Raw genomic sequence first — 11,617 nt, 5'->3', positions numbered from 1 at the left:
ACTCCCATTCCCCAGGCGCTCTCATTTGTTGACTTCTGTAACCGTAAAAGGTTTCATTCATGTTAACATTAGAAGCCTCCTCCCTAAGATTATTTTATTCACTGCCCTAGCACACTCTGCCAACCCGGATGTCCTAGGTGTGTCTGAATCCTGGCTTAGGAAGACCACCAAAACCCCAGAAATTTCCATCCCTAACTATAACATTTTCCGACAAGATAGAGCTCCTACTTATAAAATCCACATTTCCAGAAACAGGTCTCTCACCGTTGCCGATTGCTATAGACTACCTTCTGCGCTCAGCTGTGCCCTGGACGCTGTCGTGTCTTTGGCTATGCTGGATTAAGTGATAGGACATGCTATTCTATAAAATAATTTATCTGTAATTAATATTACATGATTAAGCTAATCAGGTAAATGTAATTAACTAGAAAGTCAGGGCACCACGAAATAATGTTTATAGAGCTGTTATCTTCAGAATAAACTCTAAAAGACCTAGTAATCTTTTACATCAGTAGGAGTCAATATTTAATCGTCACTTTATTCAGTCTCATCTGAAAGTTGTAAATTCTTGGTTATCTTCACGAACCCTGGCTAACAAGTTGAATCAGCAATAAAAAACGTGGTTTAATTATTCATTTACTAAATACCTAAATAACCACACAGAATTACATCTACACTGAATGGATCATACATTGATTACAAATGATGTCATAACGGAAAACGTCCCTAGCGGATGGAACAGATATGACGGCTGGTTACACAAAGAAAAGGGGTTGGGTTTTGAATGAAAGAGCGGGAAGACTGAGGAACAAAGGGAGAAGCTATGCTATCATAAATACAGAATCTTATGCATTCTAAATAACACCCATTTGAAAAAGGAAAATGCAATAAATATTTACTCTGAGCTGCGCTTCGGTAGATTGGTCGTAGATAGAAGGCAAGGGTGGTCCAGCATGGATCCCTGGTCCTCTGAAGAATGTCTAGTGGTGAACTGGAGCGTGGTAGAATGGATACTCTGTCCATCCTCTCCTAGCCCAAGTCTACAGTTGCTGCGCTAAAGCAACGGCTAGGAGGTATCACTTCTTTAGTGAATAAGAGTTCAAATTTCATACCAAGTTGCCATGCTTTAAGCTCATGCTATGTTCTGGCTGGTATAGTTGAAATTCATCAATTCGGCATGTTGATCGTCATCTTCACGTTGAAATTCGATGCTAATTTCGTTCTTGTCATTCAACCAGAGCTCACGCTGAGGTTGGCTTAGTTTTGTAGGTGACCTTGTCCTTTTTAACACGGGGACCGCAAGTCCTCACGTCCTGGGAACAGAAAGTTGAATATTTGTCAACGGGTTCATATAGTGGTGAAAGAAGGGCGTGTTTCATAGTTTACAACCATTGTCTGTTCACTTGGGCCTCTGAGTGAGCAGAGTTTCTCTATGACAAACCGTTCTCTCATTTAAGAAGCTAAAATTACATTAAATCTTTTCACAAATAGTTTCATATTTAAACATTTAAATTGCACAACAATTCCATATGAATCTGATAACTAGAATGTGTAGACTTTCCAAGACACAGTTTATGTCGTCCTATCATCAGTAATAATGTCTCAGATGCCAACTGATCTGACATTATATTCATTAAGTACCAATGCATATTTTCAACTGGTTGGATTACCGAAATATGGTTCCGTTTCCCACCTTTTGATGTTATCAGACTCTCTATGTTAACAAAGGGATTTTCAATAGTCACATCAGTAGACTAGAGAGGAGAAAGGGGAAAGGTATTTATGGGGGGTCATAAACCTCCCCCAACAGGACAACGTCATGACAACAACATGTGTGAATTCGTTGCCCCCCATCTTTCTTCAGAGCTCGTGCTGTTAGGAGACCTAAACTGGGACATGCTTAAAACTTCTTTGGGACTAGGGGGCAGTATTGAGTAGCTTGGATGAATAAGGTGCCCAGAGTAAACTGCCTGTTACTCAGGCCCAAAAGCTAGAATATGCATATTATTAATAGATGTGGATAGTAAACACTCTGAAGTTTCAAAAACTGTTTGAATGATGTCTGTGAGTATAACATAACTCATATGGCAGGCAAAAACCTGAGAAGAAACACACTATATATATTTTTCTGTTGTATTATTGACTGTATGTTTGTTTATTCCATCTTTGTGATGCACTGCTTTGCTTTATCTTGGCTAGGTCGCAGTTGTAAATGAGAACTCAACTAGCCTATATGTTTAAAATAAAGGTGAAATACAATTTTTTTTAAATTAAATGGCGAGGTGCTGAAGCTCATTCGCTGGAAATTCAAATTGTAGTACTCAAAATAGCCCCACACAGCTTCCCGAAAACAGTCACTTTCAAGCTAGGAATTTTTGAGGTAAAATTGAGGTATTTGAGGTAAAACAGTTGTTCTGCTCATAGATTATCCTCTCTGGGATAGCGGGCAGTATTTTCACATCTGGATGAAAAGCGTGCCCAAAGTAACCTGCCTGCTACTCAGGCCCAGAAGCTAGGATATGTATATGTTTCTAAAACTGTTTCTAAAACAGTTTGAATAATGTCTGTGAGTATAACAGAACTGATTTGGCAGGCGAAACCCCAAGCACAATCCATCCAGGTATTCTTTTTTGGTCAACCTGTTTTCTATTAGCTTTCTATGGCAAGCCTGTTTTAATAGAAATATGCTTGCAGTTCCTATGGCTTCCACTAGATGTCAACAGTCTTTAGAAATCGGTTGATGTTTTTCCTTTGAGTAATGAAGAAGTAGCCCTTTCCTTTCTGGGTGTATAGCCATGGGGACTGTTTTGTTTGGGGTGCGGGACCTGAAGCTCGTCCCACTTTGATTTTATCCGCTTTTGAACACATTTTGGGGATATAACAACAGAATTCTTTGAACAAAATAACCTTTTGTGATGTTTATGGGACATATTGGAGTGCCAACAGAAGAACGCTACCCTGGGCATTTACAAGACTGGGATATCTTGCATTTTGCAAGATATCCCATCTTGCATTCAAATTGAAATGTGTCTTGCACATTTAACCCAACCCTTCTAAGTCAGAGAGGTGCGGGGGGCAGCCTTAATTCATATCTACGGCATCGGCACCCGGAGAGCAGTTGTTGTTGGGGGTTAACTGCCATGCTCAGTGGCAGAAGTAACGTTTTCAAGTATAAGGTTAAAGTGAAGCAATTTTTTTTTTTAAATACATTTTTTACATAAAACCAATCACAACTGATCAGAAGTCCAAAGTCAGACATAATTGTTTTCAACAGAGCCTGCCTGTTGGAGCTGAACGTGCAGAATGCCCCACGTGTAGGGAATGCACGCTGATCGGTAATGCTCGCATGCCTAGCGGCTAATGTTAGCCAGCTCATGCTAGCTAGTGAGCTAGCATACGGACTCGGTAGCAGGGCAGGTTCTCTTAATGACATTGGTAATAGTGGATTGTGGGTAGTTCCGAAGTTATCTGAAAATAAGTTAATACATATTTAAAACCCCAAAACACATATATTTTTGGAGTTATAGGTAACCCGAATGTGACTACAACTAATTACTAAGTCTTTGACCACACTGTTACTTTGGTGAGAGTAAAAACTCCTGCTTCTTACCCTATGACCATCTAGGTCAGACAGTTGTTCAGAGTATATGACAGTTAGGGTCAGGGCTGGGGAAGCAGAGCTCCATCAGGATGGAGAGCACCACAAGTCTCCTCAGAGAGGGAGCTTCAATAGATGTTTTATTCTTCCCCCTAATCGTCATCGGACTCTTTTTGTTGAAGATGGATCATTAGGGGAAGGGGGGAGCAGGGCCGACAGGACAGGAAAGCCTGTGCAGATACATTGGAAGGCGGGTCACAGGAAGAGTGGTCACAGGTTGGGAGGACACAGGTAGAATGGGATCAGAGACCATAGAAGAAGTCAAGCACGTGGCCCTGGTCTAAGCTGCCTCTTGAGTATATGCATACTGCTGCAACACCAAGACCACCAGTCCCTGTATTTTATTAAAGAGAGATAACACAGAGATAGACAAGCCTTTGCTGCAACACCAAGACCACCAGTCCCTGGCACACTGTCTTTTATTAAAGAGAGATAAAACAGAGATAGACAAGCCTTTGCTGCAACACCAAGACCACCAGTCCCTGGCACACTGTCTTTTATTAAAGAGAGATAAAACAGAGATAGACAAGCCTTTGCTGCAACACCAAGACCACCAGTCCCTGGCACACTGTCTTTTATTAAAGAGAGATAAAACAGAGATAGACAAGCCTTTGCTGCAACACCAAGACCACCAGTCCCTGGCACACTGTCTTTTATTAAAGAGAGATAAAACAGAGATAGACAAGCCTTTGCTGCAACACCAAGACTACCAGTCCCTGGTACACTGTCTTTTATTAAAGAGAGATAAAACAGAGATAGACAAGCCTTTGCTGCAACACCAAGACCACCAGTCCCTGGCACAGTCTTTTATTAAAGAGAGATAAAACAGAGATAGACAAGCCTTTGCTGCAACACCAAGACCACCAGTCCCTGGTACACTGTCTTTTATTAAAGAGAGATAACACAGAGATAGACAAGCCTTTGCTGCAACACCAAGACCACCAGTCCCTGGCACACTGTATTTTATTAAAGAGAGATAACACAGAGATAACTACACAAAAGGCATGTCTAAGGTCACTTTGTAGTTTGAGTTCAGGTTAAATATTGCTTTGCTACAATCTGATGACCCCAATTTATTGTTTCCCAGAAACTATATACAATAGGGATGATGTCATACTCCACATCACTGTCTGGAACACCCCCGTAGTCCTGGTAGGGTTTATAATGTCAGAGAAACAGAGAGATTGACAGTTCACATCATCAAACGACACAGGTAAGTTTACAAGTTTCTTAGGCAATTGATAGTATTCATGTGCGTTCAAGTTGTACACTATTGATTAACCTTTTACTGCAGTCGGTAAATCAGGGTCTCATAGAGGGTTTCTTGGTAGTCTTAAATAAATCTACTTTGAAACAAAAGTATCCACCTCACACACATGGTTATAGTTAAAAATAACACACCTGTACCTGTCAAATATAGAGTTGAAATGTATTACACTTTGAGTTTGCATCCCAATATTACACTTTATATACATCACAGAAGACCGAAATATAACAAAACTGTTTGACATGTTGACATTTCTAAAAACAATCTTTATTAATTATGAAATTATGAAAAGTATGAATAACATTTCAACCATGAGGGCACTAGGTCCTTTGACGGCAGGAAAGGGATACTGTTACATCATAGGGAATGTTGTGCTTCAAGAAATCTGTGGAATATATAGATTAAATGAGGAGTCATAAAATTCTTTCCACATTTCTCTGTTTTGTTAGGAAAAGGTTTACATCTGGTTCTTTACAACCTCAAGGCATGACGAGCAGTAACATGGGTCATCCTCTGATAACGCCAGGCTTACTACTTCTAATGCTGATACCCGCCATCACAGCTGATAGCTCCGGTAAGGTTGAACAACATGCAATTGAGTAAGTGCATCTGTTACGCCCCTGAAAACAGGGGAGAGTGACGAGAGTGATACGGTATTGTATTCTCAATGCAACTTTTAGTTCAATCATTTTACTTTTGTAACACATTACAAAACTACAGAAAAACCATTATACAAATAACACAGCAAAATATCTTATTAGCAACGCACATGTTCATTTACAATCGATAAAAAAATGGCAGCTACTCTCAGTATGATGCTATTCTTCACTTCAACCGAGCAGGGCTCATATTACTCTCTGCAAACTTAACTCTAACTTCCTCAAGATGTTACTAAGACACATCTTAAACACTCTTAACGTTAGTGAGTTATTACATTTAAATTACTATTTTTATCATCAATAAAGTACCTGAAAACAGGGGAGAAATAATCATGAGAGTGATACGGTATTGTTTTCTCAGTTCAATGTTTAGTGTAATGAGAAAAGACCGCGATTTCCCCAGGAATATGGGTGGAGACCAGAGCAATCGATCTCCGGCTCATAGATTAAGAGCATTTAGTAGATCACAGATTAACACTTTTAGGCACCACAAAATAAAGTAATCAATATAACGTTTACACATTACTCACAATTCGTACCCTTTGACAGATTTTAACTTTAACACAATTATATGAATGTTATCAATCTCTATCAACTAATACTGAATGCATCTTCTTTTTAACCTTAGATGTTTTAAGACCCTCACATACTATGAATTTACTAATACTTTTTAATGTATAACAGGCTATGAATATTTCCTTTAACCTGTCACACATCTAGACAAGATTATCTCTGTTAACATCTGCAAATATATATGTATGGGATTTTGTTATATTTGATTTGACAATTCATTCAAAATACATTCTATGTTGCTCCAGGCAACAGATACACAAAATAGTTTAGGATACATACACAAAAAAGTCAAGAGACTTGATGGTCTCCATATTATTGTTATTTGTATTTTTTTTTACTGTTCTGTTGCTGTACTGTCCTGTAGCGGTCTCTAACTCCTTGATATTAGCCATGGCTTTAACTCAAGAAAAAACAATAGTAGTTGTTTCCTTCACAGGTTCTGTTGTCACCAGCTGTGAGGCATGCCACCCGCATGCTACCTGTCTTGCCTCTCTACTCAACAATGAGGTAGAGGTTGAGTCTTCCTCATTCAAGTTAGTCACTTGCAACTGTAAATCAGGCTTTGTCGGCAACGGCATCACCTGCTCCGACCTCAAGCTCTGCGCTGGCGGCTCCTGCTGTCGTCAAGGTTACAGCTGGTCAACGGAGTTAGGCTGTGTGGACGTTGACGAGTGTTCCCTCCCAGACCAACCCTGCACCGCTCCTCAGGTCTGTGAGAACACCCCCGGATCCTTCAACTGCCTGGGGCCTCCTGAAGACGACCTCCACTCCAGTCCTGGTGACTCCCGTTCAGTGCAGTTTAAGTGCGGGGGGAGACAGTGTCCAGTGGGAGAGGACTGTATCAGTGTTGGTGGAACATCTTACTGTGCAGACCCCTGCCTGCACTACACTGTACTGAATGATGCCTGGCGTTCCACCAACAACAACGGCAACGTTAATGGCGAGCATTGCGACCAGAGCATCAACTGGCAGGGCTGGTATCGCCTGTTCCTTGGGAACACCAGTGTTCAGATGCCAGAGAGGTGTGTGGAAAGGTACATGTGTGGAACCGCTGCCCCCATGTGGCTCACAGAACCTCATCCCCAGCTGTTAGACGAGGTGGTTCAGAGGGGTGTCTGTGGACACTGGTTCTCAGAATGCTGCCATTTTAGAGAAAATCCCATCCATGTCAAAGCCTGCTATGGAAACTACTATGTCTACAAGTTTGTCCCTACAACACAATGCAACTTGGCCTACTGTGCAGGTATAGTACAATGCTCGTCTCTGATTCTCAAGGACGTCAAGAATATTCAAGATGTCTGGAATGCACTCCAATTAGTCACATCAAATCTATTACCCCTCTCCCTCCTGTCCTTCTAGATGTCAACACCAAGGTGTGTTCTACATGTGGAGTATTTGACGCCTGTGTGAGTGATGATAAGATCAACTGGAGGTGTGAGAGGAAAGGTGAGTGTTAAAGAAAAACAGAAATAAAGGTGGTGTAAATATTGTCCCAACAGAGACACCACAGCAAAGATCAGAAGTCCATATGTTTTGTTTTGTGTGTTTTTGTTTTGTAACATTCTGTGTTTTTTGCTTAGCTCTGGAGCTGGTCTGTGGGCGGAACTTCATACAGGTGGGTCTTCAGGTGGTTAACCCGGAGGCCGGACGTCTGGATCCTTCCTCTGGTCACCTGGCCGACCCCAGTTGCTCCGCCCACCAGGAGGCTAACGGCACGGTGTGGTACCAGGTGGAGCGAAGGGAGGGACGCTGTGGAAACACTCTGGAGGTGAGAACACGTTACCTCCGTTTGTACCAAAAATGGATGCACTGGAGGAGTAACTGCCATGCATGTATTACATCTATCTTATGACCTTTTTTTGTCTTTTCCCCAGACCAACGGCACCCATGCTGTCTACTCCAACAGCCTATTTGTTTACCCATTAAATGCAAGAAACGAGTCTCTCTCCCAACCCCTGAGCATTCCATTCTCCTGTGCCTATCCTCTGGAGACAGAGAGCAGCCTGGATGTGGCCATCAAACCCTACCTGCTGTGAGAAATAGGATTTAGTATTTTTGTAGGCCTACTCCTCCCAAACGGTTTGTTTTTCATTTCATCATCATCATCTAACTTCATCATCAACTCAAGCTGTCATGATGAGCTACATTTAGTCTTATCATTCCATGACAGATCTGACTTCCAAACGTCAGTAACAAGGATGAGTCTGTCTCATATCTGGTTGCTTCATGTTCACCTCTCGACAGGACGGAGGGTGGAGTTTCAGGTTTAGGTGCCAAGGCCGAATCCTTCATGTCTCTGTATCGAAACGCCAACTTCACAGAGGCGTACCCACCTGGAGAAGTCGTCCTGCCAGTGGGCTCTGCCTTGCACGTAGGGGTGTCCGTAGACGAATCATACGACCAGTTGGTGGTGGTTCTGGAGAATTGCTACGTGACTCACACCCCCAACTTTGATGATCTTATGCGATACGTCCTTATTCAGAACAGGTCTGTCCGTGCCTTTTTGAGTTGTGTCTGACCATTTACTAAAACTGTTTTTCTGTATGAATATTTAAATATTTATTTCCCAGCAGCATAGCACCCTGCGTCCCACTGCTGGCTGGCTTCTGAAGCTAAACAGGGTTGGTTCTGGTCAGTCCCTGGATGGGAGACCAGATGCTGCTGGAAGTGGTGTTGGAGAGCCAGTACGAGGCACCCTTTCCTCTGGTCTAAAAACAAATATCCCAATGCCCCAGGGCAGTGATTGGGGACATTGCCCTGTGTGATGTGCTGTCTTTTTGATGGGACGTTAAACAGGTGTCCTGACTCTCTGTGGTCACTAAATATCCCATGGGACTTATTGTAAGAGTAGGGGTGGTAACCCCGGTGTCCTGGCTAAATTCGCCAGGTCGTTGCTGTAAATGAGAATGTGTTCTCAGTTAATTTACCTGGTTAAATACATAAAATACTAATTGTATTCATATCCTTTGACTTATTCCACATTTTGTGTTAAATGCCTGAATTCAACATGGATTAAATATGTATTTGTTTTACCCATCTACACACAATAACACAGAATGACGAAGTGAAAATGTGGTGTTTTTCTGTGCACATTTATTGAAACTGAAATACAGAAATATCTAATTTACCCCCTTGAGTAAATACATGTTCGACTCACCTTTGGCAATGATTACAACGGTGAGTTTTTCTGGGTAAGTCTCTAAGGGCCTTGCACACATGGATTGTACAATATTGACACATTATTACTTTAAAAATCCTTATTTTAAAAAGTCCTTCTTCAAGCTCTGTCAAGTTGGTTGTTGATCATTGCTAGACAAGTCTTGCCACAGATTTTCAAGCTGATTTAAGTCAAAACTGTAACTAGCCCACTCAGGAACATTCAATGTCATCTTGGTAAGCAACTCCAGTGTATATTTGGCCTTGTGTTTTATGTTATTGTCCTGCTGAAAGGTGAATTTGTCTTCCAGTGACTGTTGGAAAGCAGACTGAACCAGGTTTTCCTCTATGATTTTGCCTGTGCTTAGCTCTATTCCGTTTCTATTTATCCTAAAAAAATTCCCCAGTCCTTGCCGATGACAAGCATACTCATAACATGATGCAGCCACCACCATGCTTGAAAATATGAAGAGTGGGTCTCAGTGATGTGTTGTGTTGGATTTGCCCCAAACATAACAAGTTGTATTCAGGACGTAAAGTTAATTTCTTTGCCAAATGTTTTGCAGTTTTACTTTAGTGCCTTATTGCAAACAGATTGTATGTTTTGGAATATTTGCATTCTGTACAGGATTCCTTATTTTCACTCTGTGATTTAGGTTAGGATTGTGGAGTATCTACAATGTTCTTGATCCACGCATCGTTTTCTTCCATCACAGCCATTAAACTAACTCTAACTGTTTTTAAGTCACCATTGGCCTCATGGTGAAATCCCTGAGCAGTTTCCTTCCTCTCTGGCAACTGAGGAAGGATGCCTGTATCTTTGTAGTGACTGGGTGTATTAATACACCATCTAAAGTGTAAATGATAACTTCACAATGCTCAAATGGATATAACTTGATAAGTAGATTTTTACTCTTGAATTTATTAAGGCTTGCCATAACAAAGTGGTTGAACACTTATTGACTCAAGACATTTTAGCTTAACATTTTAACGAATTTGTAAACATAAAAAAATATATATTTCCACTTTGACATTATGGGGTATTGTGTGTAGGCCAGTGACACACAATCACAGTTTAATCCATTTTAAATTCAGGCTGTAACACGACAACATATGGAAAAAGTCAAGGGGTGTGAATACTTTCTGAAGGCATTGTATTTAATAGAGTTTTTCTATGCTCTGCGGGAAATTATTCTGTCACAGGTGCCCTAGCGACCATCATCAGGTGAGGGTGGAGGAGAGTGGCTCGTCTCTCAGGGCTCGCTTCTCTGCTCTGCTGTTCCTGTACCAGGGGGACTACCGGGACGTCTTCCTGCACTGCAGACTCAGCCTGTGTGACCAGAGGAGCTCCTCCTGCACTCCGGTTAGTCCTCAACTCATCCACAGTCTCCCTCTCGCTAGTCCTACTGAGTGTCTCCCTGATGTCTCCCTGGTGTCTCCCCAGTGTTTCTGCCTCAGTGTCTGGTGTCTCCCTGGTGTTTCTGCCTCAGTGTCTGGTGTCTCCCTGGTGTTTCTGCCTCAGTGTCTGGTGTCTCCCTGGTGTTTCTGCTTCAGTGTCTGGTCTCTCCCTGGTGTTTCTGCTTCAGTGTCTGGTGTCTCCCTGGTGTTTCTGCTTCAGGGTCTGGTGTCTCCCTGGTGTTTCTGCTTCAGTGTCTGGTGTCTCCCTGGTGTTTCTGCCTCAGTGTCTGGTGTCTCCCTGGTGTTTCTGCTTCAGTGTCTGGTGTCTCCCTGGTGTTTCTGCTTCAGGGTCTGGTGTCTCCCTGGTCTCTCTCCTCAAGGTCAGTTCTCTCTGACTGTCTTTGGTATCTCTCCTCAGAACTGTGGTAGAAGAATATCCCGCTCTGTCTCCACCTCGGCCTCCCAAAAGCCCCTTACCATCGGACCAATCACCTGTGAGTATTTTTGATATCATCACACCCACCTCAAAGTAACTTGTGTGAAGTCAGACACACACATACACACACACCCCTCACTAGTAACCTTCTCTTTGCACTGTTTGTCTTCTAGGGACCAAAGGGCCAGAGTGAACCAAACAGCACTGCAATGGGACAGCAGAGAGCTTCTGCATCTTAACGATTATTAGATAATAAAGTGAAACTTTACTATTATATCAGTCTTGTGTCATTATATCAATGTATGTTCTCTGTTATCTCTTGGTCTGGTCTGTTGGCGAAGCAGAGTTAGGGTTACAGATGTTAAATCTTAATTTGATCACCTTGTTGTTGCAGGAAATGCAAATGTCTAGTGTATTCAAAGTTTAAAAAGGCATCTAAAGTTTGTAATTTCCACTTGAACATTTCAGAC

At 41.9% G+C, this 11,617-nt stretch overlaps 1 protein-coding gene across 1 annotated transcript; it reads left to right on the top strand.

Annotated features, from left to right (window-relative positions):
• Positions 1-5,426: 5,426 nt before the first annotated feature.
• Positions 5,427-11,340, top strand: LOC139405401 (uromodulin-like). Its single transcript, XM_071147720.1, has 9 exons — positions 5,427-5,499; positions 6,594-7,400; positions 7,517-7,603; positions 7,738-7,925; positions 8,032-8,189; positions 8,402-8,644; positions 10,517-10,676; positions 11,130-11,205; positions 11,321-11,340. Exons 1-9 carry the CDS (start codon positions 5,427-5,429, stop codon positions 11,338-11,340), a joined length of 1,812 nt encoding a protein of 603 aa, XP_071003821.1.
• The last annotated feature ends 277 nt before the right edge of the window (positions 11,341-11,617 follow it).

Source organism: Oncorhynchus clarkii, unplaced genomic scaffold (genome assembly GCF_045791955.1).
Source record: "Oncorhynchus clarkii lewisi isolate Uvic-CL-2024 unplaced genomic scaffold, UVic_Ocla_1.0 unplaced_contig_11936_pilon_pilon, whole genome shotgun sequence".
NCBI lineage: Eukaryota > Metazoa > Chordata > Actinopteri > Salmoniformes > Salmonidae > Oncorhynchus > Oncorhynchus clarkii.
This window is presented reverse-complemented; position numbering and strand designations above follow the sequence as displayed.